Source organism: Canariomyces notabilis, assembly GCF_033297395.1.
Source record: "Canariomyces notabilis strain CBS 508.74 unplaced genomic scaffold N656scaffold_52, whole genome shotgun sequence".
NCBI classification, from domain to species: Eukaryota; Fungi; Ascomycota; class Sordariomycetes; order Sordariales; family Chaetomiaceae; genus Canariomyces; species Canariomyces notabilis.
The window spans coordinates 1-23,992 of NW_027041874.1; the positions used below are offsets into that span (position 1 = coordinate 1).

Sequence of the window (23,992 nt, forward strand, 5' to 3'; positions counted from 1 at the left end):
TGGTGGTCGTGTAGGTGGTGGGCGTGCCGTGCCGAAGAATGGGAGTAGTGTAGGCATAAAGAAGCAAAATGGCCAGGGTTAGGGCTATATATGGCCCCACACTGCCTCCCTAGCGGACCGCACTGCCCCCCTAGTACGACTCTAACAGACATTGCTAACACTCTATAGGCTACTGAACATAATGCAGGCATCGCTTGGCTTCCTCCTCCTTGCAAGCACAGTTACCAAAACCGAACCCATCCAAAGCCGCTTGATCACCCCGGTTCATGTTCTCTTCAACCTCGTATGTATGCTCAACATCAGTTGGTGTCTCTCCGTAGGCAATTTCATCGTTTGTGGCGGTCAGTTTGGCCTGGAAAAACGGCTCTGCCTGTCTAATCCACCTCTTCATCGTATCTCGACTGCTCATTATCCCACCGGGTACTATGTGCCTTCGGAAGAATTCCGGCAGGCCGAACAGTCGCGTGATGCTGGGCCTTGACTGGGTCTTGGAAGTGAGCCACCTCGGTGGTGCTTGTAGCGTCAGGTACCGGGGATCAAGATCCCCAACCACCAGGATCAGTGGAGGGGCTGCGAAGGCGAGATCATGCCAGGATGTGTGGAGGGATTTCGGGGCTTCGATGGCCTGGCAGGAACTGCTGCGGAGAACATCTTCCAAGATCCAGTAGAGAAGGGTGCGATCTGGCCCTAAGCTGGCTTTCTTCGTGGCCTCTATCAGCTCGGAGACCTTCCGCGTGGCCTGCCGAACCACATGATCACCGGTGAAATGGGTTTGTCTAGCGGAGATGAAGGTTGAAGAACACCAGGTCTGTAATCGGAAGAGCGCGGAAGAATGGGGAAACGGTGGCAACCGAGTGGTATCGCATCCCATTTGCCTCAGGATATGGATGCAGCACATCTCGATGACATCGGCTCCGTCCAGGGAAAGATGGACACCCCTTCTTTCGTCGTATACTAGCACCACAGCGGCCGCCGCGCTTTCCATGGCATGGATAGATTCATGCTCAATCGAGTTTGCAACCTCAATGTATCGTTTTGCAAACGAAACTGTTCCGCCTAGCTGGGGCGCGACGAGGAGAGGTACGCTGAGTTGAGCTAGAGCCTGGATCTCCTTGACCGTGTACCTGACGTACTTCTTCTTCCTGAACTGTGTCGTCACGCGTATCGTCGTCCATATGGTGCTGTTCGGACTGTTTCTGCTGGTTGCCAACCAGCCCAGTGCGCAGGGGGTAGTCGTTTCGAGACGGAAGCCGGCTTCTCTAGCAACAAGGGCGATTGGGACATTGAGATTGCAGTCCTGGCCGTTACAGGGGCGGTCACTTGAGAAGGTGTGCCACAACAACCATCCTTCTTCTGATCTCTGGCATTGGATATAATCTCCACCAGCAGCCTTGAAAGTACACCGACAATTTGGCACCCGCTCCAGCGAGTTGTCGAAGAGAGACCAGAGCGCTGCCGCTGTGAGGAGGAGACAGTCGTCTGGGACCATGCCGGGAAGTTGAGATGGAGTGCCTTCTTCCGACCCCGTCCCCGAGGATGATGCCTTTGCAGCACCCGGATACAGTATAAGAACACTTCCTGATAGGATCTTCTTTCTCCAACAACCCCCAGTTGGTTCTTCGACTTGCGCTTCTTGAGCATGGCCTTCCGCATGCATATTGTTTTCTACTTCTAGATCCAGGGATCCAGGAATAACCGAGGGTGATGTCCATGATGGTTTGAACGAAAACCCGCCCAGCCGAGCTTCCAGCCAGTCTAACAGAAATGCCAACGCCTGACCTTCTCCGTCTCGTTCCGACCGGTCCACGCAGAGAAACCACTGCCCCTCGCTTACTATGGCGCCCAGTCTAGTGCTTCTTGACAAAAAGGACTTGGCATCACTTTCGTCCGCACGTTTAACGAGGCTTGAAGTATTGCGCGTGGAATTGGATTGTTGATCAGTCGACTGAGGTTTTTCCAGAAGAATCCGTATGATCTGGTCGTTCTGGCGTTGGATGACTTCAAGCTGGTCCTGGAACCTTTCTTGCTGCTCGTGTGTGGTGCTAGATTGTTGAAGAATGCCTATCATCTGGTCGTTCTGGCGTTTCATGGCTTCAAGCTGGTTCTGGAAGCTTTGTTGCTGCTCGCGCAGCCTTACAATCTGACTTGCAATAGTCGCAGAACCGCTTTCATCATCAACATCGCGTAGGCCCCCTGTAATAGTCGGAGTCGCAGGATAGCTGTCAGAGTAACCAACGTCGCGTCGGCTCCCTGCAATCGTCGAAGGATAGCTTTCATAGTAATCATTGTCGCGTCGGCTCCTTGCAGTGATCGCAGAACTCTCATCGTCATCAGCATTGCGTCGGTTGCGTCGACTTGCGCTATTCGAAAGACTCCCTCCGTACAGGCTGCTTCCGTGATCAACGTTGGGTCTACTTGTAATAGCCGCCACACCACTTTCGTGACCAGAGTTGCGTCGGGGGTCCTCTTCCTTCCAGGAGACTTCTTGATAACCCCGGCCATCGGCTTTCATTGAGTTCTGGATGACATTGGCCATCACCCATAGCAGCTGGCAGTAACTGTCATCCATTGATATGGCAGCAGCCTCAGCGATGGAGATCAAAGCAGTGAGTTGGGTCGGAGTTCGTACGAGCGTCGCATGGCCGAAAAGCTGCGCTAATGGAAGACGCTGAAGCGCGTCAACTATGTTGTCATGAACCCTGATCCAATCCCAAATCCAGCGGTCTCCCCAATACAAACTATAGTGAGGGTTATACGGCCCATCCAGTCTGTAACCACTGCCCTTCAACTTGGGCTTAGGCTCTGGCCGAATAGAGGGCCAAATTGATGGAGGAAGGCACGTTCCATTGACAATGTCCTTCATAGGATTTGTGACCTCGGACTCGGACATGTTGTGGAAGTTGGGTGGATATAATTCAGGAAAGATCGATGAAGGCCGGTACCGCGTATGCTACGTGCCGATACGGCGATATCAGAGTCACGGATTGCCAGAGTCATATACAGAACCTGAAGGAAGGAGCGTGGGAGGTTCTTGCTATCCCCCGCTCCAAGAGGCAGTGCAAGGCTCAGCCACCTTGCTGCCCTGTTACCTCAGGCTCACTGCAAGGCAACCAGTATCACCAATCCCAAGGCGCCAACTCAGCGGTGGCTTTTCCACACCGCTGTTCCAACAGCTGAAAACTCCCAGGAGTCAGAACACCTTAAAAACAGGCTTCTCCAGCTCAAGCAGTAGTCGTCATGGATATCCCAATCGCCGGTGTATTACCTCTAGAAGAGGTCGAAGTCATCAACATGACCAATTCTATTCATTCTTGTGGGCACTGCCAAAAGCTCATCATCAATTTCAGAGAATCGACGACGCTAGGTGGTGTTGCTGACTGCATACAGGTTGACAGACCGAGTATAATGTCTGCCCTGGCAGGTGGGTGTCTACTGTTCCAGCATATGAACAGGATGCTGTCCCAGCATCTGAACACCGCCGGGGTGAGAGGTAGACATTCAAAACCAAACCCTTCAGGGACATCTCAGAATACGCATAGCCAGTTTGTCCTCACGCTAGAATTCACGTCGAAGCGGAACAGAGCCGGCGATTTGTACTGGGCGACAGTCCATTGGCATTTTCCAGGAGAACCGCCTCAACTGGACAACGAGGCGGGTGGCTTAGCTGTGTCCGCTTTCTCCAGTAGGTCTGGCAGAGTTGTGCAACTTTTCACTACGTAGTATGCTAATGAGCGGGCTTGTCTTCAGGTGAGCCCGTCGCATCCTTTGTCACCACCAGGCCCATATTGCCTAGAGTGACAGTCGACGGTGTTTGCGGGCTAGCGAAAACTTGGCTGAATGATTGCCATTCAGGACATCAAAATTGTCCCAAGCACCAAACAACTTTCATGCCTACAAGACTGATCGACCTTCGGTCCTTGGAGAATGGCTGCGCCAGATTGCACGCCCCGACTCCTGCCGATGTTACAAAGTATGCTGCAAAGTATGCTGCACTCAGTTATTGTTGGGGTCCATATAACCATATGACAACAACCAAGGCATCCCTATCTGACCGGATTAATGCGATTCACATCCATTCGCTTCCACAGTCAATACAAGATGCAATCTCGGTTACCCGCGGATTAGACATTTGGTTCCTCTGGGTGGACTGTCTTTGCATCGTCCAGGACGATGGAGAAGAAGTCTCCAGGGAAATTGCTGGCATGCCAGACGTGTACATGGGTGCCTATGTGACAATCACGGCATCTTGCGCGACGGGGAGTCATGAGGTTTTTTACAGGTGCCGACCTCCTGCAGAAGATCCCTTACAGTTCCGGATACCCTACCAAATTAGCGGCAAGCAGGGTGCCGTGATTCTTACAACAGAGATTGCTCCGTATCATGTTGAGGAGCCACTATCTACACGTGGCTGGGCATTGCAAGAACGCCTGCTGTCACCAAGAGTGTTGGAATTTGCGTCCAGGCAACTCCGATCGTTATGCCACTCTCGGATTTATTCTGACGCTGGAATGATGTACGACGATCCTCTACAGCAGGTCGCACCTCTACCCATCCGAAGTCCTGCCCCTCCTCGACGTTATCCTGGAGATGGGCCACTCGCTCACTGCGGATTTCCAGAATGGGACCACATCGTTTGGAAATATACAAGTCGATCTCTAACCATGCCAAAGGATCGGCTGCTCGCCATTTCTGGTATTGCTAAGGTGTACAGCGAGGTTCTTAGGTCTGACTACCTCGCCGGTCTTTGGAGGGTGGATCTTCTTCACGATCTGGCATGGATGATGTGCCAGGTCCCCAACAAGCAACCGTTACAGAAACGTGCGCCTTCCTGGTCATGGGCTGCAATTGACGGAATGATCGTCTCCGGTCCTTTGTCTCGACCGAGAGCGCAGTATGCTGCTGAAGTCGTTGAATGCGAATGTCTACCGGTGAGTAGTTCTGCACCTTTTGGTGCGGTCATCAATGGTGGCTTTTTAAAGATCCCGTCGTTTGTGAGGCGGGTGTCGAAACCGATATTGCTTCACAACTCACTGGTACGTATTTGGTTTGATACTGTCGAATCCAGTAGATGGAGTATCCAGAAGCAGTGGTTTCTCCTCTTATATCCACATTTACGCTTGGGTGATGGTGATACGCCTGCGGAAAGAGCTGTGGAGATGTATGGGTTGGTCCTGGCTGAGCAGGGGCAAGACTTCGAAAGAGTAGGCTTTTTCTCTCTTTATCTTTCTTTCGTTCCTGACGAGAATCTCCAGCGGTTTTACGGGTTAGAGCATTGGGAATATCGAACCTTAACTATACTGTAGTTAGAAGGGAACCCAACGCATCGAGCTTGCTGACACTCACTTGTAAAGCTCAAGCCCTACTAGCTCGTCTAGCCTCTGAGGTATACTACGGTGCGGAATATAACGCTTCCCATTTCCTACCAACAATTCAGACAGTCAACATTCACCGTTTGGGACAGTTAACGCTGACCGTCCAGGGGTCATTGCTTTTCACCCAAGACACCAAGTTCCACTAGATTTTCTGACTGCTACTCTTACTAGTACCCTGTACTGTAGGTAAAAGTTGGACGTTAAGGATGATGATAATACAGTCTGCATTTTAAGGCAACTAACTCTCGCTATTAGTCATATTGACCCATACATATACGATGATACGCCTAGTAATCAGTCTCTGAAAGGCCGTGGTAGAATATCTTGAACTGCCGCTTGAGAATGGAGTACTATGAGTAGCGGCGACTGGATGGTGTTCGGGGATAGCGGGGTAAACCCCCAACAGCCATGGGACGGACAACATTTCCCTGCGTGGCACTCTGTGCTAGTCCGTGAAGATTGCCATATATATACCCGTATGAACAAAATCATGCGGGGTAAACCACCAGATGGGAGCGGCTGTAAAACAGATTCCGGCGTGCTCGGATAATCTTCAACGGCGACCTGGCAGAAACGTACCCGCCGGCGTCGGCTGGAACGACCCCTGAACTGTGTACATGGGCCGTTTGTACATAAACAATAGCGCCACCCATTCCCACCCACTGTTACCAATCTCGTAGCTGACTTAACTTGAATTTCTCATAGCGCTGGAACTCACCGTCCCGTTTCATTAGACTCTGCTATGGCTTCACATGCTGAATTCGGTGAAAGGACGCCGGGGTCCGAGGTGGCAAGGACATTTGCTGACCAGATTCGAGGGAAAAGAAGTGCATCTCCCCCTCTGCGGTTCCCTCATTCTATGTACCCAGCTAACACTCTGTCTTCCACCCTCAGTCCTGATTACGGGTGTTAGTCCCAAGGGAATCGGTGCAGCAACCGCCCTCAATATCGCCTCGCAACACCCCGATCTCTTGATCCTGGCGTCTCGAACCAAGGCTCGAGTACAAGAGATTGCAGATCAGATCGCCGAGAAATACCCAGACACCAGAGTCGAAATCGTCATATTAGACCTGGGCTCGCAAAAGTCAATTCGACAGGCCGCTTCCGAGGTGGCCGGCCTGACCGACAGACTCGATATCCTGATCAACAATGCCGGTATTGTGGTGACCTCGCGGCAGGCAACCGCTGAGGGCATTGAGCAGCAGTTTGGCACCAACCACATTGGCCCGTTCTTGTTCACCAATCTGCTCCTGCCGCTCTTGCGCACTGCGGCCAAGGCAAACCCGCCCAGAGCAACGCGCATTGTCAACCTTACCAGCGCCGGGCACAGGTTGTCGCCTATTCGTTTCTCTGACTACAACTTTGAGGGCAAGCCTGTTCCCCCTGAGGAGGACCACTTCAAGCCTCTCCCTGGTGCATTTGCCAAGTGCGCTCCCGATGGTTACAATGGCATTGTGACATATGCGCAATCCAAGACTGCCAACATCTTGTTCACCCTCTCTCTCCAGAAACATCTTTCGAAGGATGGTATTGGAGCGTATGCTGTACATCCCGGGAGTAAGTCCACCCAGGCTTTCAGTCCCATCCGTTTGATTGTAAAGGGAAACTAATACACGGACCACACCAGCCATCGAGACGGACTTGAGCCGCGATCAGGACGATGAGTTGACGGCCCAGTTCTACAAAGTCGCCCCGTACTGGAAGACACCTGATGAGGGGACTTCGACTACTCTAGTTGCGGCACTGGATCCGGCACTAAACGGTGAGGGACTTTTCCTAACAGACCCGTCGATTCGTGTTATTACGGAGTATCTGACTTGGCAACGCAGATGTCAAAGGGGTGTACCTTTCAGACTGCCAGATCGCCGAGCCCTCTGCCCATGCCAAAGACCCTGTCGCGGCTGATAGACTGTGGGCGTTGAGTGAAGAGCTTGTTGGAGAGAAGTTTTCACTTAACGCTTGAAGAGGGGAGGGGGGGTTTAGGTGTAAAGATTTCCCTCAGCTGAGGCCCGGGGTGCTTAGCAGAGAACAGTAGATACCTCTTACTTGGTCATTGATCAACGTACCTAAATATGACAGATATGAGTTGGGGGCACAGCACTACTGTTGAGTGAGGTACAGTACATATACCTACCTCTGTCCTCTGTATTACAGTATTACACATCTGATAGCGCGTTGTCGCGTTGTTATGTAGGCATCAAGTGAAAAATGAGCCACACACTGACACTGGTCAAAAAGGGGGAAAAGGGGGCGCTGTATACACACCCCACGTAAGAGAGTGCGTACAAACCATAGTTTACCTTATCCACTACTATATCCGCTCGTTGTGCCCTGGGCTTATTAAGATGGCTTGGCATATAGCAGCCGCTGTCCTCCTTCTAGATAGGTCGGGTGGTGGGGGTTGTGCTCCAACATCATGTTGGCGTCATACCACTTGTGTTCATCACCCACAAGAACCAACAAAGAATTGACTGTCGCTCTCGGGCTTGCACAAGAAGCAATCATGATGCAAGGTGCAACTGAACCACATCATCGGTGATCACAAGTTGGGTCTAGTTGCTTGGATCATCAACTCACACCGCCAGGCATATATGATGACTCCAGTTTTAGCCTACCTATTGTAGAGCATCTACATTGTAACATACCAATGTATTCGTTCTAGTTCCATGGGAACTAACAATTTAGAACTAATATTCAAACCAACCATCAGCCTCTAGCATCATCCATCAACGCCATGGCGGAATCCAACGACTCACATCCTATCCCTGACCAACTCTACCACACGACCCTTACCGTGGTTGACTACCACCTCGACACATCCGGCTCGACCCGAGACTTCTACGTCCTCGGCACACACACAACCGTCTCCGCTGCCAAAGCCTTCGCCCTCGGGGCCTTGAAAAGCCTAGGCTACCAACCAGACGACTTCGCCGATTACACCACACGCCTCGACACCCCGCCAGAGTCATGGACCCATGGCGACGGGGTGATGGTGTACGCCAAGGGGGCGGCAGGACAGGAACTCCTGGTCGGCCTAGACACAAAACCCAACACCGAATCCCTCCCCGCCGGGCCCGACGACACTCCCCTACTCCCCGAAGACGCCGACCAGCTGTACTACGTCCTGCAGAACCGGACAGACTATAACCAAGATAAGAGCGGTGCATATCAGACGGCTGAAATTGAAGGCTGTTATGCGCATCGCGAGGATGCGATTGCTGCGGCGAAGGGGGTGTTGGGGATGGATCGGGAGGAGTTTGCACAGTATGATGAAAGGGAGGATGTGGATGATGAGACTGACGGGTGGCCGTTTGGTGACGAGGTGCTGGTGCATGCCGTCGCGCAGACGGGGGAGAATTATACAGTTGCGGTGAAGACGGTGGTGGGAGCGCATAGGAAGCATGGGAAGGCGTAGAAAGGGGATTGGGGATGGATCCAGCTGGAGGAGCGGATGTTACTAGGTACCTAGGTAGTATGACTGTGCTTCTACGGTAGTCTAGTATTGGCCGGGTGTATTGTGGAACTGTCATGCTGGTAGTATATGTATGCCTCCCTAGGAGTAAACGATATCTTCGTGTGAATGGAACTGGAGAATACCTAGCATCGGGCGGTGGTGCTCCATGAAACGGCAGTCTATGTGAGCAGCCAGGAAAGAACTGCAGAGGGTATCTAAGGTCAATTCGTAGGTTATGTGACGAAAACTACTTATATGCTCGAAAAAGCGTCGACAGACCTCAGGGCTTATACCGTGCAGTAAAATGTAGCAATAGGCATCGATTCATACTGCTCACAAGCCTTAGGAGTACGGTTACCCCATCCACTCCCCCCAAGCCATGACCGGGTAGGATACAGCTCACAACAGCCTACACCTCGGCTGTCTCATGATGGGCCTGGCTGGCTGGCCTCTCGTCAAGCTGAATTCCATCGCGCTCCTGCTGTAAAGCCAGAGCGCGGTTGTTTCTGGTTTTCCAGGCCGCGTACCAATGTACTTGATAGCTGTGGTTGTAGTTGGTTAGCCAGGGTTCGGTACTGACGAAAAAACGGGATGGGGAAACCTTACCACCTTCCTTGGTGTCATCGAAAATCTCCTCGATTTCCTCCAGGGGTTTGTTGGCGGTCTCTGGGAACATGAAGAAGACATGAACGAACATGGTGGCGCAAAAGACCGCGAACAGAACATAAATCTTCCACTTGATCGTAGCAAATCCCGGAGGGACAAAGTATGCAAGCGCAAAGTTAAACGCCCAGTTAGCCGAGGTGCAAAGAGCGACGGCCTTGCCACGAAGGCGCAGAGGGTAGACCTCAGGGGGGTATGTCCAGGAGACAGGACCCCAAGTGGGCGCGAAGGATGCCACAAAGAGGTATGTCGAAGCGATGACAACCTTTGCCGGCGCACCCGACAGAGCCATGGACTCGGCAGTCGAGGTAAACTCGCCGGGGTACGGCTCCCGAGAGTATACGGCGAAGACGCCTGCGTTGACGCAGAGCCAGAGACACATGAGAAAGGCGCCGACGAGCAAAGTCGGGCGACGCCCCCAGCGGTCCATCCATAGAAGAGCCGGGACGGTCATCAGGACGTTGATGACGAAGTTGATGCCGCTGGGAAGCAGGACTGCGTTTGTGCCTAGATGTGGGTTAGGAGTAGTTCTAGAAGAGACCAAAGGGGTTGGGATGACATACCGCCTCCCCCGAGTCTCGCCATGTCGAAGACGTAGGTAGTATAGTACATCTAAGACGGGCAAGTCAGCAAAAGCTCAGTCCCCAGACAAAGCGATACAGGCAAGGAACAGATGGATGCATAGGTACTTACCATGACATTCATGCCGGTCAACTGCGACCAGATCTGCGTAAAGACACCGATCGAGGTACGATTGATCATGTTGGGCGCAAGCAGCTCAAGGTAGCTGACATCGGCGTTGGCGCGTTCGAAATCAACTGCCTTGCGAATCTCCTCCATCTCACGAAGGACCAATGGAGAGTTGGGGTCGCCTTTTCCATGGACCAGATCGAGAACCTTTTTAACCTCGTCCTCGCGGTCCTTTTTGGCCAACCAGCGAGATGACTCGGGTAAGAAAACGAGTCCCACAAAGAGCAGGACCGCCGGAAGCGCCTGGATACCCCAAGGAAGCCTGAACGCCGCGGCACTGTGTAGAAACGAGCCGCCCTAGCAGATGAAGTACATAATCAGAATACCCCAGGTAACGGCCCATTGCTGGAAACCAACAGGCCGGCCGCGCATGAACCGGGGAGCAAGCTCCGAAATGTAGACGGGAACCTGGGCGGAGCAGATCCCGACCGAAAATCCGCAGATGATGCGCCCCGCGGCAAGCATGGGGATGTTGACCGAGGCGGAGGTAACGATGCAGCCGACGACCCTGTGGTAAAGTTTGTTAGTGCCATCTATTCGGATTATACTTCGTAACACCACAACAGAAGCGAGACTGACCAAATGACAGAACCAATCTGGATCGATGTTTTACGACCGAAGCGATCAGACGTGAGACCAGAGACCAGCGAACCGAGCGAAGAGCCGCCAGGCATGGCCGCTGTGATGCCGCCCTGGACTGCATCGGTAGGCCCAAGGCAGTGCCCTTTCTCGTCAAAGCCACGTTGGTAGAAGGCGCAAAGGTACGGCTGGGTCGAGATGATGGCTGACATGGACGAGATGTCGAAGCCAAATAGGGCGCCGCCTAACGGGGTAAACGTTAGCAGCTTGGCATGCAGTGGTTGCTTTTAAAGTAAAGGGTCGGGTGCCCCAGCGATGGAGGGAAACTCCGGGCACGATGGAGGGTGATGGGGAGCCGGGGGATTATCAAACGACTTACCGATCACAGCGACGGCGGCGATAACATAGATACTGCCGACCTGAAACATCGTGTCCTCAGGAAATAGGGATGATGGTATCAATAAAGAAAAGATGTACTCTCAGATGCGAAAGCAAAAGCAGTAAACGCGAGACAGAAAGTTGAGTGTCAGTTGGGAAGAGGTAGTAGAAGTCTTGGGGAATAGGGAGGAGGAAATGAGACGTGCAGTCTCGAAGAAATAAACCAGAGAAAACCACGTAAAGAAAAGCTCAAGAATCAACGAGTTGAAGAGAGGATAGGTGGAAGATGAGAGAGCACCTGACGCAACTCGAGTTGCCTATGTTGTTCAGGCCTGGGTCTAGAACTGAAACTCAGGCTGTGCATCTGGATTTAGAGGTCTTCGACCTGAAGTTGCTTCAGGCTGGACGTACCTTCACCACCCTATTGAATTGGCATGAGATACATACCTGTTCCTTCACTATCTCGTGCTTCTTCGTACCCCGCCCACATGGTCAGATGGTCCAGTCAACGTCAAGTCGAACCTTCACTGGATTTCATCCCATGGACGTGGCTACTGAGAGATGGTTATACCAAGTCTCATTGATAGAGCATCTAGTGTCTATATTTGACGAGACAGATGTTATGAACTGACGAATCGACACTTGAGGAAACTTCTGCGTCGACATTCAATAAGCTGCGTTGACTCTTTTGCGCGACCTGTTTACATGCCCTGTACTAGGTTAGTTAGAACCAGACAGCTCTTAAACTTTGTTGATTTACCAGATAGATAGGTAAATACAGGTCAATTGATGGGTCGCTTAAGAGTTTCTTGCCTGCCTTATCATCAATAGCCAATGTTGAGAGACCTTGTTCGAGAGAGACAAAACTCCATTTCCGGATGATGGTGCGGGTCCTGCAGTGGCCCACGGGCCGACGTTGATCTCTGAGTCAGCTACTTCGGTCTCACGAAGAACAACTTGCTTCTTTTAGAGTGTGATACTGAGGTAGTGCTAGATGATTGCAAGTTACACTTCTCTAAGAGAATTAGAATAGCTTGAGGAGCGGTGTTTTGTACTTCTGCTTGTTTGATGGGATATCTGGGAACGGGGATCGAGGAAAGGTGTCGTTGAAGATGGATTAGGGTTAGGGGCGGAGATAGCGACCAAATTCAGCCGATTAGGTAAGCGACTGTTCGTTAGCTACATACAACACCGGTGCCTGCTGGTTCCCAAGTCACATGCTTTCGCTCGCCTCGACGCGTTCCAACGCCCCGCGACGCAGCCCGCCCGCTCACCACAGCGCGTTGTTCCCCTGTATCCCTTTCATGCTTTGACGACCCAATCCTGGGAATCCCGGCAAAGATGGCGCCCGAAAATCCGCTTGCCCTCTCGTCATCGCCAGCAAGAGTGAAGAAACGCGGTGCTGGGGAGAAGGATGGTTCAGTCTCTCCACCCCCGTTGAAGCGCAAGGCCCAGGCATCCATCTCGAGTGCGCTTTCCACGCTCCCACCTTCCCTCGCGTTCTCTCGTTCTGATTAACCTGACACGCTTATGTAGGGAACGCCGTCGCGAGCTTCTTCACGCCGGTATCCCAAAAAGCAAAGGAGCCTATCACCTGGACCGAGCGAAGCCCCGATGTTGACTCGCCTGCCACTCTCCTCGTCGCAAAATATGCACCCGAGCAGGATACATCCGCTGCAAGAGACCACGTCGTGAAGAGGAGGAAGATAGCTGCATTTGATCTGGTATAACAAGCCAACTTGGAGCTGTTCTGGATTCGCGCTTATGCGGCACAGGACTCGACGTTAATCACGACGGCGTCCGGTAAACGGCACGCTGATGACCCGGCGGATTGGAGGTGGTGGCATCACTCCGTCCCAGGACGGCTGCAGAAACTATACTATGAAGAAGGGTACAGTTGAACCCCCTTAACACCGCATGCTCTCGTGTCGCCACCTAACTGAGATCAGCTATCTGGTGGTCATCTTCACCAACCAAGGCGGCCTGACCCTCCATCCGGATCCCAAATCCAAAGCGCCCAAGACGCTCAAGAATCGAGTGCCAAAGTTCAAGCAAAAATGCAATGCTGTCCTCAGCCAGTTGGGAATCCCGGTAACCTTGTACGCCGCGACCGGCAGGGATATCTATCGCAAGCCGCGGACAGGGATGTGGACTGAGATGAAGAGCGACTACGACCTGCTCGAGTCCGACATTGACCACGCCAGCAGTATTTTTGTCGGCGATGCCGGTGGCCGCATCGCCGAGCCTGGGGCAGCCAGCACCCTTCAAAAAGACTTCAGTTGTTCCGATCGAAACCTCGCCCACAATATCGGTATCAGATACCAAAGTCCGGAAGAATTCTTTCTTGGGGAGACGCCGCGGCCCTTTACAAGGGATCTTGACTTGGCCAACTTTCCCTTTTTAGATGAAGACGACGCCCCAGTTATGAAAACAAACGACAAGGACATCATCCTGTTTGTTGGACCACCGGGGGCCGGCAAGAGCACATTCTACTGGAAGTATTTGCAACCGTTGGGCTATGAGAGAGTCAACCAAGATATACTGAAGAGGTACGCCCAGTGCAATGCCGTGTCTCCGAGCTAGCCCATCTGACGTTGAGAAAGCAAGGACAAGTGCCTCAAGGTAGCTGCGGAATTGCTCAAAGAGGGCGAGTCTGTCGTTGTTGGTCCGTTACGTACCAAAGCTCCTTTGCCGTTACATCTGCTGACTGCCTGGCCTGCAGACAACACAAATCCCGACCTCGATACTCGCTCCCAATGGGTTGCGCTCGCCCGCGAGCATAAAGTGCCGATTCGCTGCGTCTGGTTCAAAACGCCCCTGGGCCTGTGCGAGCACAATGACGCCGTACGATCTCTTAACAAATCGGTACGGCGCTGCACCCCTTAATCCCATGCCATTAGATCACCCTCTGACATTTTGCTTGTAGCTGAACCCCGAAGCCCGCCAGGGACTGCCCAAGCTTGCGTTTAATGGCTTCGGATCGCGATTCAGGGAGCCGAAAGCAGCGGAAGGATTCCAAGACGTCATCCCTGTGGACTTTAAGTTCAAGGGAACAAAAGAAGAGTACGACATTTGGTGCCGGTACTGGCTCTGAGCGTTCCCATTCGAGCATTACTCGGCGGGGTTCCCCGGAGCCGTACTCAGCTTTTGCTGTGATCTTGCAATGCCGTTCCTGGACGATGAAATGCTGGAACAGGTTGCACTGCGGGTCAGGTCACTGCCTTCTAAAGTATCGATCCGTTGACCCATGGGACAGCCGGGTTGATCGTCTGCAGCCTTTGAGGCTGCAGCACCTTCCTGACAGAAGGCAACAATCACCGCCGGCAGCACATAGCGTACGGATCATCCGACTTATGTATATTGGCAAGTTTTCCTTCCGGCGGTACATGCGCGTTTCTTGCGTGCGTATCTCTGTTTGCTGATCGAAATAGTATTACACGGCAGCAGGTATCTTCAGCTCGCGAACTCGTGGTGGTGATAGTCTCTTATCGAGCAACAGCTCGCGTGCTCATCTGGCACAGCCGAGACAGCCTCATCCCTTGGTTTTTCTTGGCCAGACCGGGGCCGAAGTGAGTGGAGCAGAACATTTCCGCCAGTGGAGCATTTGATGAACTTGGACGCGTGCAAACATCCGAACTCGACGCACAACCTTGCGACCCTTTTTACCTGCAAATGCATATGTTACCTCGGCTCAGCCGCTAGTGATCACTGGCTCTCTATCAATGTCCTTTTTGAGCTTCGGTCAAGGCTCGCTGCAGTTGAGCTTGATAAGTTCGACCGCTGCCGAGTAAGACCAACGGCCTTCCTCACCCGATCGAGCCGCCAATGTGGGCCACGTCAGGTACGTGGTCACAATACCGGAAAACATCATCAGGGACCTCGGGGATTTAGGGGTTTGGGATCCGCTGCGCTGGGTATTAGGTTTCATCAGCCTCCCAAGCTCATGGACGCCCATAGTAGTATACATATTCGTATCTACAATGGAGACCCGGTTTCTGCAGGTTGTCGTTATTCATCAGTGGTGTATCGAGGAGAGGGCCATCATTCAATTTGGCCGTTGTGGTGTAAGGTAATGGAGGGCATGGTTATCGGTATTTACCGTATCATTGAGATACTAAAATTTTGCGGGGTGCAGGCAGTTATCCACCTTATCTAAGCTTCTAGAAGCGGAAGGTGGGATGAATCGGATTGTTGTTTTCTCTTTTTCTCTTTCCCCCATTTTTCTTTCCCTCGATTTTCGTGACCAGACAGACAGCATGTCATCCTGGTTGTTACCTATCAAGTTATTCCCAATTACGCTTGAAGTGCAGTCCTGGAAGTTACAGCTTTAATACATGAGGTGTCCAAGGTGAGCAAGGAGAGGATCTCTGCGCACGTGATCTCTCCGGTGGATTTCAACGAAATCAGCACAGTATCAGCGAATAGATAAGATATCGTTACGCCACCAGTCTCAAAACAGGAAGGTCCCATCGAAATCCTGGCATTTGGCGGCCGTCACCCACCCTCGTCGATCTCCCCAAATCCAACGACAAGTGGAAGGCCACTCGCAAACGGCCCAAGGAGCGAGAGGAAAACATGCTTCGGTTCGCCTCCACCGGTTCAATGATTGTGTTACCAAGCGTTCATTGGCCAATGGCAAGAGTATCATATGTATCGGCGCCTCCCTAGTGCGGACTGCTCGACCGAGAGCGCGAATGGGAAACGCCGATGCACAAGGTTTTGGTCTAGCGAAGGGTTGGGAGGCCATCGCCACTTACGTTGGATATCGCTCCGATTCCCACGCCAGGATCCCGTGGGTTTGGGCAGGAGATACCGTGGAACTTACGCGCATGTGTCGGCCGGAAGTCCCACCGAGATTTCGACACCGTCGCGTGGAACATGAGGAGCCCTCTTCCCCACATCCACGCACGATAATCCCAAGAATGTGTTCCCTTTCTTCAGAACTTTTATTAGTGTGCCAAGTCGATATCTTCCTCCACCTTATCTCAGGGTCCATCCACGCCGCGTGCTCAAAGTATTAAAATTGCATCCTCTCCCTCGTCGCGCAACCGGAGGTGGTCCGCTGACAGGCCCTCGGCTTCAACAGCGTTGATCTGAGCCCGTGGCTACTCGTCGTACCATTCCCCGCCAGTCCGCCGCTAGCTGCCACTGCACAGAATTCCTCCACGGCAGTCCTTAGTGGCCGGGGCGGGAAACCTCAAGGAGCGCGAACATGGCATCCTCAGAGGGAGATCGCGCCCAGGTCGTGGCGCAGGACACCATTGAGCCCAGCTCTACGGCAACCGCTTTCCAGCAGCAGCGCTTGGAGAAGCAATCGAGCTCCGGCAGCAGTAGCGCTGATGCACACGCCGACTTGAAGAACGTCTCGAACCCCGTTGAGCAGTATGGCGTCGACCCAGAGAAGCAGAGCACGAGGGTTGGCTCGTTGCGGGCTAGATCCGAGTTGGAGGACGAGAGGGGGCCGCTGGCCAGGTTGTGGCACCGGCACTGGAAGAAGCTGGCCCAGTTGGTCACATTCATGGTATTCACCGCGTCCGTATCTCCTCCCCGGTGCCCACACCGTGTTTCGTCTGTTTGCCAGACGCCGGGCTGACAGTCCAGGTCGCTGCAGCTGGTGGATTTACGGCCTCGTTTTCTTCCGCTTCGCTGACGGCAAGGGCTGGTTGATACCGACCTTGATCTACATCGCCCTCGTCATTCGGCTCATCACCCTCTACATCCCCGCCTCGCTCGTGCTGCGCCCCGTCCGCTGGCTCTGGAAGCTCACCGCGGTCAAAGTCTACGACGCGATTCCGGCAAAACTGCACAAGCCGATTGCTGCCCTCGTGAGCGTTGCCGTCTTCCTCATTGGTACTTTGGTGCCTGAAGAGACGGGAGACAATACGCGAGCTAATCGCGGCGTCTCCATCTTCGGCTTCATCGTCTTGCTAGCGGTGCTGACCGCCACCTCGCGCAACTGGAGAATCATCCCATGGCACACAGTCATTGGCGGCATGTTGACACAGTTCGTTGTCGCTGTTTTCGTGCTGCGCACACATGCCGGCTACGACATCTTCAAGTTCATCTCGGACATGGCACGTGCGCTTCTCGGTTTCGCCAAAAATGGTCTCGAGTTCTTGACCGATGCCGATTTTACCGCGACGCCATGGTTCCTCGTCAGCGTGATCCCGGCCATCATGTTCTTTATCGCCCTCGTACAGATGCTCTACTATATCGGCTTTCTGCAGTGGTTCATCAAGAAGTTCGCCATTTTCTTCTTTTGGAGTCTGCGAGTCTCGGGCGCCGAGGCCGTCGTGGCCGCCGCAACACCGTTCATCGGCCAGGGCGAGTCGGCCATGCTTATTCGCCCCTTCATGAACAATTTGACCATGGCAGAAATCCATCAGATTATGACTTGCGGCTTTGCGACTATTGCCGGGTCCGTGTTGGTGGTGTATATCGGAATGGGCTTGAACCCCCAGGCGCTGGTGTCGAGTTGCATCATGTCCATCCCCGCTACTCTGGCCGTATCCAAGATGAGGTATCCCGAGACGGAGACGCCCGTGACGGCCGGCAAGGTTGAGGTGGCCGCGAGCGAAGATGAAGAACATACTGTCAACGCGCTCCATGCCTTTACCAACGGCTCCTGGCTGGGCCTGAAGATCGCCGCCACCATCATTGCTTGTCTTTTGACAATCATTGCTCTTGTCGCCTTGGTCGACGGCCTGCTGGGCTGGTGGGGCAGCTATTGGGGTCTGGATGACCCTAAGCTTTCCCTGGAGTTCATCCTTGGATACCTCTTGTATCCGGTAGCGTGGCTGCTGGGCGTGCCAACCAAGGATCTACGGTTGGTCGGTGAACTCATCGGCAAGAAGATCATCGTCAACGAGTTTGCTGCCTTTGACATGCTGTCCACGAAAGAACCCTACATCAGCATGGCTGCGCGCTCAAAGCTGATTGCCACCTACGCCTGCTGCGTAAGCATTTCACCCCCAATCCTTTTACCGGCCAAGATTTGTTTTACTAACGAACTCATTGCTAGGGGTTTGGCAATATCGGCTCCCTCGGCATCCAGATTGGTGTGCTCTCCCAGATCTCCCCGAAGCGTTCTGGCGACGTTGTAAAGGTCTCCATATCGGCATTCGTGTGCGGCGTCCTGTCTACCTTGACCTCGGCCAGCATTGCTGGCATGCTCTTTACAGACGGAATGTCCTAGGGGTAGCGGACCATCGGATTATCTCTAGTGTGGAAGACATGGGATGTCCGGCACATTTCCACGTTTGGATGCCCGAATTCGAAGCCTCTGGAGAGGAGAGGCCTTTGGACAAGAAGGATATCCGTACTATTAGTACTGCTCTAATACCCGAATTTGAAGTTATAGAAGTTTGATCGGAGTCCAGTGTAATTCATGTTTGAGCTGGCACACCTGAGCTGCCTGTTCAGCAATCTCAACCGAGTGTTCTCTGAACGCTGCACGACCTATGGCGTGAGAACCAATATTCGGGCGGATCACGCGCGAGGCGCAGAAGAACTGACGACTAACACCGTAAGGTTTAGCTGGTTCAACGTTACTCATAGTGGCAAATGAGGTGATGCGATGCGTTACATAGTACTCGGCTGATCAGTTAGTCCAAAGACAACAGTGCAATCTGATATCGCTCAGACCTCAGAGGCTAAAGATCAAACAAGTCTTATCCTGCCGAATGTAAATTCACATTGATACCAGCCACTTGAGCAGGTACCCGCTACGCGGCTACTGTACCTTATGTACGATAACTTACTATCGCCTGATGTTTGAGTCTTGAAGTGTCCTGAATCTTGATTAGCGCCAATCTGGACCGAATTGTAGAATCATAACTTATGTGAACTTACGTTATGATATAGCACCTAAGCATTTGAAAGGGCGAAGTCATAGTGGTAGTGCTGTTTTTCATTACTACAAATGGTTTGTATTTAGTACCTAGTTAGTGCTATTAATAGTTCTCAAGTTCAGTTCGAGGCCTAGGTAAGAACCGTTCGGTATGTACATCACAGGCACAGCAGCAGGATTCCTGACTTTGCTAAATAAGGTACCTAAGCGCGCTCGATTGCAACAGCAAACCAACGTCGTAGCTGCTTTTTGAGAGGAGCTTAGCCACTGGCCTAATATCCTGTTCATGTAGCCCCTTGCTCTTGGCTCGTTACCGCGAGATTGATCACCTCAGTTTGTTCATCTATGTGAGCTGAGGATCTGTCAACCTCAGAGTGAAGAAACCCGTGAGTCCAGTTTGTGACTATTACATATATAAGGTATCTCCAATAACCAAGTACTAGTACGGAGTATCATGCAACCCATTATTGCAGCAGTAATCTGTTTCTATCACATCTCAAGGGATCTGTTGCGGCGAATGTGATCCTGAACTCCACCCTTAACTGGTCTCGACGAATGAGATAACGCCTGAGCCAGAAATCGAATGTCGAGATATTGACACAAACTTGTCGTCTGAGCCCCATTGACACTCCCCCGGCTAGCGGAAGCAAGTTCAAGCAACTCGGCCGTTTAACCTTAACCGCCCTAAAAGCCGCCTTTAGTCGTAGCTGTGGCATGTCACAGTGGCTAATACAACTACCGGATCTAATGCGCATATTGTGCATGTGGATCCTTTGGGCAAACCGCGCCGCCTCTAGTCAAACTCAACTTAATGGCTCAGCAATGTTGGCATCTGCGAGAGTGCGAAACCATAAGTACCTTATGACGAACAGATGAAGCAATGGAGCTGAGGGGAACCCGTCTCTCCACCGCTTCCCCAGAACTGGAAGCATACTCCTCGTCGGCAAGGTCATATCTGGCACTTCAAGACTTCCGAGTCGTGTCAGTGTGTCACTGTTCACGGTGTTAGTGTACTTAGTTCAGTTCCAACTTCCAAGTTAACATCCAAACACGGTGCAGATGGCGCGGATCTGGAAGCAGCGTTGGAGCCCGCCAAGACTGCTCTCCATATGGCTAGTTATCTTGCTGATCAGCATCAACTCGGCAATGGCCGGTCCGGTCACCGTCGACATCAAGTCGCCTTCCAAGTCCCTACACCCCACCTGCAGGAACCCCCCGGATCCGATGACGTCCCGCAAGTTCCTGATCGCCCCCCGCGAGCACTTCGTCCTGCCCGTTCGCGGGACATACCCACGCCTGTGCCGTTTACCCGACGGCTCCATTCTTGCCGGGTACACAGCATTTGGCGCCGACGGTGAGCGCATCCTCTCCATTGCCCGGAGCCTTGACGACGGGCGGACATTCCAGCCCCACGGCGAGGTAGCCCGCTCCCGCGGCGACACGGACAATATCTTTTTGCTCCAGCTCCCGGCACCATCGGAGGGTCAGACACCAACCATCCTCGCCGCGTTTCGTAACCATGACCTCGACCCGGTCACTGGTGCGCCGACTTACTTCCGGATTACGGTATGCAAATCCACCGATGGCGGCCGTACGTGGAGTTTTTTATCCCAGGCTTTTGAAAAGCCAGCGCCCAACGGCCTCTGGGAGCCCTTCATGCGCGTGGCTAAAAACGGTCGAGACGTGCAGCTGTACTTTTCGCAGGAGATCGACAAGCTGGACCAGGAAACCATGCTTGTGCGCAGCAGCGACGGGGGTAAGACCTGGTCGTCTCCCCCGGTCCGTTTGACCGGTGCCGGGGAGCGGTTCCGGGACGGGATGGTTGGGGTTGCTGAGACGACAGATCTGACGAATGGCAACTGCAAGGACGCGCTGGTCTTGGTCATGGAGACGACCCGCCGTGGACCGGGCATGTACTCGGTTGAGGCGGTGCTGTCGTGCGATGATGGGGCGACGTTTGGGAAGAGACAGGTTGTGTATGAGCCGAGGCCTGGGAGGAATGCGGGTGCTCCCCAGGTGGCGTCCTTTGCGGATGGGTCTGTGGCGGTGGTGTTCATGACGGATGAGGATCGGGTGGAGGAGTCGATTTGGCCGGGGGGCGCGAAGATCAAGGTCGTGTTTAGTGGGCCGTCGGAGGATGGGGTTTTTCGCTGGGGCGCTCCTGAGGTGGTGGGTGAGGATGCGAGTGCGTGGCCGGGGGTTATGAGGATGGCGGATAGTGCTGTTCTGGCTGTGTATGAGTTTTCGTCGGCCATTCGAGGGAAGATGTTGAGTGCAACTCGTGCTTCGTACTAGTAGGCGGAAAAGGGGCTTACATTTCACGCATCACCTATCAGAGACAAAGTTAGTCAAGGGGTTGACTTCAATGTCAATGTTCAATGTCAATGTTCCTTCAGCTCCAGTGTTACTTAACCCTGAGTACTGACCATAATTTCCTGCTGTAGGTAGAGTGTGACGCCAGCAGGCCAATAAGCTCTTCACCTCGCAACGCTAATGAGGTCTAGAAGAAGGCACTCCTAGGAAAGTGTATCTAGTACCTGCCTACTATGATGATAACTTGAAGTGGCTCAAGTTCAACGAGTTCTCTGGCATACTATCTGAGGTGTATGTCACTTACTTCCACATGACACAACACCCAGCTCGACTGGCTGTTTTCCGGCGTCGGAACCGAGGATTCCGGAGCTGCTCACATTTCCGGCGTATCCCAGAACTCTGCCTCAGTGAAGATTACTCCATTCGGATTGCGATGGCCTGTAACATTGGCTTTTTCAACCTGCTTCCGAATCTCCTTTTCCTCATCGGGTGACAACACCACCTTGGTGCTTCCAATATTCTCTTCCAGGTACTTAATCTTCTTCGTGCCAGGGATCGGAATAATATCATCTCCTTGAGCCATCAGCCAGGCAAGGGCAAGTTGGGCTGTCGTACAACCTGTTTAAGCAGTGGGTCAGTTACTTATTCATCATGATGCTCTCGGTTGGTGTACAGAGGGGATTTCTGGTATTTGCCAAGGGTCCCGTATCCAGCATAGGACATCGTCTGAAGGAATTGAAAAGAACCGTGAACCGTACTCTTTTTTGCAGCCATCTCCTCAAACTTGTCCACCAGCTCGAGGTTCTTTGGGAAGTTCTCGGCGCTGAAACGCGGTACCCCTCGACGGAAGTCGTCAGGGGCCAAATCATCGACTGATCGTATCTGACCAGTCAAGAATCCCCGCCCCAGGGGTGAGTAGGCAAAGACAGTAACACCAAGTTCACGGCAGGTGGCCAACAGGTTGGTGCCTGTCTCGTTTTCAATGTCCAGCTGCCAGGGGTTATACTCAACTTGCACAGCGGCGATGGCTGCAACCTTGTATGCCCGTCTTAGTGAGTCGGATGAGCACTCGGATAGACCAATTGCTTTGATCTTGCCCTCTCTGTATTATACCGCGATTGCAAGCCGTCAGCTCATAATTCTGCGCATGGTTTTATCTTCTGAAGAGATGAGACGACCAGGAGGAGGGAAGGGTGGACATAGTAGGTGGACATACTCCTTAAGCTCCCTAAGCACCTCCATAGTCTTCTCAATCGGCGTCTTCTTATCAGCTCGGTGGACGTAGTACAGGTCAATCGACTTGACGCCCATCCTCGCCAGGCTCCGTTCGCACGCTGCACGGGCATGCTCGGGGGTACTATCGAGGCCAAACTCGACAGTGCCGTCGTCTTTGATACCGGCAGTCAGTCCGAACTTGGTGGCGAGAAATATATCGTCCCGTCTCTCCGGGTGAAGCGCGAACCACTTGCCAAGCAGATCCTCGTTGTCGCCGTATATGTCGGCTGTATCCCAGTTGGTGCACCCAAGCTCCCAGGCGCGGTCCAGCACGGCAAGGCGCTCCTCGTCAGTTCTGGGCCATGATTTAGTACTGGAGTAGGTACTTGACACATCACTGTGTTAATGTGCTGCTCCGGTGGAAGGGCGGCTCTTACCCCACTGGCCCGTAGCCAACACTCAAGCCCATCAAACCAAGACCGATTGCTGAGATCTCGGGACCATCTCCGCCTCCGCCAAGCTTGCGGGTAGGAAGAAGGACTGGAGGAGTCATCCTGGAAGTTCACGGTCTCACTAGATCACTTCGGTTGTGTCTAACGTGATGGTATTGAACAAGCCCAGACCTGGCAAGTAAACAAGTAGAACAACTGCCCTTAGGATAGAGGAGCCCGAGAGGTATAATACTCGTCCCTTCTCAGGTCTGAGAGGTGATTTCCAATCAATCACCTTCTCTGAAATGCGAGCTAAAGGACGAGCGGACCGGAGGTAGGGCTGATAGCTCATAAGCCCGAGCCTAGGGCTCCCCGCATCAGTGATGCATCGGGAAATCACCGAGTCCGAGATCTTGGTCTCACCAGCGGCTTGGCAACGTCACTGCAGCACAGGCTTAAGCGATGCCTTGATATACCTACCTCAAAGCATTTTGTAGGTAGGTCGGTGCATCACTGGACCCTACCTGATCACAGTTGACCTGGGATTTGCTTCTTGTTCTAGCTGTGTATAAGTGCTCTGCTGAAAGTCAGCCTGAAGGTCACCCAGATTGGTGGCAAACCTGAGCCATCCCATGCACAGGTAGCTCGATAAAGGCAGCTTATAAAACAGACCTAAGAACTTCGCATCCATCTGGGTGCTTCCAAGTACATGTAGGTAATTGGTTCCCGCAAGGCTTGGATATCCGGGATATGAGCGTTCGCGTGTCGCCATGGAAGTATTGCCGCCGGCTGGGTGGTAAACGCGTAGGAAACAATCTATCTAATCCACTTCCATCTTCTCGTCGTCCTATGTCTGGTGGAGGTACCGAGGTAGTCCCAGCAGCAGTCAGATGATTAGAGGCTCGTGTGGAAGACATACGATTGCTCGCAGCCTAGGTCTTGCTGCCAAAGTAGTCAACGCTATGGACGCTGTTTAGAAGGTAACTGA

General features: G+C 52.8%; 9 protein-coding genes across 9 annotated transcripts; 6 read left to right on the forward strand and 3 right to left on the reverse strand.

Moving 5' to 3' along the window:
- Nucleotides 1–277: 277 nt before the first annotated feature.
- On the reverse strand, nt 278–1,198 carry N656DRAFT_681302 (uncharacterized protein; the record flags this gene model as incomplete). The annotated part of the gene is made up of 1 exon (XM_064810554.1): nt 278–1,198. A coding segment is annotated over one exon (921 nt), but the record flags the coding sequence as incomplete, so codon positions are not given.
- Nucleotides 1,199–3,195: 1,997 nt separating this feature from the next.
- On the forward strand, nt 3,196–5,377 carry N656DRAFT_742481 (HET-domain-containing protein). The gene is made up of 2 exons (XM_064812834.1): nt 3,196–3,682; nt 3,748–5,377. The coding sequence occupies exons 1-2, from the start codon at nt 3,238–3,240 to the stop codon at nt 5,301–5,303; spliced, it is 2,001 nt and encodes a 666-aa protein (XP_064664643.1). The 5' UTR covers nt 3,196–3,237; the 3' UTR covers nt 5,304–5,377.
- Nucleotides 5,378–5,907: 530 nt separating this feature from the next.
- On the forward strand, nt 5,908–7,540 carry N656DRAFT_785687 (NAD(P)-binding protein). The gene is made up of 4 exons (XM_064816439.1): nt 5,908–6,199; nt 6,267–6,929; nt 7,000–7,147; nt 7,218–7,540. Exons 1-4 carry the CDS (start codon nt 6,115–6,117, stop codon nt 7,333–7,335), a joined length of 1,014 nt encoding a protein of 337 aa, XP_064664644.1. The 5' UTR covers nt 5,908–6,114; the 3' UTR covers nt 7,336–7,540.
- A 385-nt stretch (nt 7,541–7,925) lies between these two features.
- On the forward strand, nt 7,926–9,071 carry N656DRAFT_785688 (uncharacterized protein). The gene has a single exon (XM_064816440.1). It carries the CDS (start codon nt 8,107–8,109, stop codon nt 8,785–8,787), a length of 681 nt encoding a protein of 226 aa, XP_064664645.1. The 5' UTR covers nt 7,926–8,106; the 3' UTR covers nt 8,788–9,071.
- A 164-nt stretch (nt 9,072–9,235) lies between these two features.
- N656DRAFT_772836 (general substrate transporter) lies at nt 9,236–11,246 on the reverse strand (the record flags this gene model as incomplete). The annotated part of the gene is made up of 6 exons (XM_064813955.1): nt 9,236–9,996; nt 10,053–10,101; nt 10,183–10,516; nt 10,553–10,747; nt 10,819–11,062; nt 11,198–11,246. The coding sequence occupies 6 exons, from the start codon at nt 11,244–11,246 to the stop codon at nt 9,236–9,238; spliced, it is 1,632 nt and encodes a 543-aa protein (XP_064664646.1).
- A 1,176-nt stretch (nt 11,247–12,422) lies between these two features.
- N656DRAFT_785690 (PNK3P-domain-containing protein) lies at nt 12,423–14,746 on the forward strand. The gene is made up of 8 exons (XM_064816441.1): nt 12,423–12,664; nt 12,733–12,920; nt 12,972–13,087; nt 13,146–13,745; nt 13,800–13,861; nt 13,919–14,061; nt 14,123–14,559; nt 14,628–14,746. The coding sequence occupies exons 1-7, from the start codon at nt 12,538–12,540 to the stop codon at nt 14,288–14,290; spliced, it is 1,404 nt and encodes a 467-aa protein (XP_064664647.1). The 5' UTR covers nt 12,423–12,537; the 3' UTR covers nt 14,291–14,559; nt 14,628–14,746.
- Nucleotides 14,747–16,408: 1,662 nt separating this feature from the next.
- N656DRAFT_793417 (uncharacterized protein) lies at nt 16,409–18,391 on the forward strand (the record flags this gene model as incomplete). The annotated part of the gene is made up of 3 exons (XM_064817164.1): nt 16,409–16,728; nt 16,808–18,152; nt 18,218–18,391. 3 exons carry the CDS (start codon nt 16,409–16,411, stop codon nt 18,389–18,391), a joined length of 1,839 nt encoding a protein of 612 aa, XP_064664648.1.
- Nucleotides 18,392–20,269: 1,878 nt separating this feature from the next.
- On the forward strand, nt 20,270–21,340 carry N656DRAFT_793418 (glycoside hydrolase family 93 protein; the record flags this gene model as incomplete). The annotated part of the gene is made up of 1 exon (XM_064817165.1): nt 20,270–21,340. The coding sequence occupies one exon, from the start codon at nt 20,270–20,272 to the stop codon at nt 21,338–21,340; it is 1,071 nt and encodes a 356-aa protein (XP_064664649.1).
- Nucleotides 21,341–21,365: 25 nt separating this feature from the next.
- N656DRAFT_560903 (Aldo/keto reductase) lies at nt 21,366–23,344 on the reverse strand. The gene is made up of 5 exons (XM_064810095.1): nt 23,011–23,344; nt 22,575–22,928; nt 22,117–22,460; nt 21,472–21,976; nt 21,366–21,374 (listed from the first exon to the last, which is right to left on the reverse strand). Exons 1-4 carry the CDS (start codon nt 23,124–23,126, stop codon nt 21,732–21,734), a joined length of 1,059 nt encoding a protein of 352 aa, XP_064664650.1. The 5' UTR covers nt 23,127–23,344; the 3' UTR covers nt 21,366–21,374; nt 21,472–21,731.
- Between the last annotated feature and the right edge of the window lie 648 nt (nt 23,345–23,992).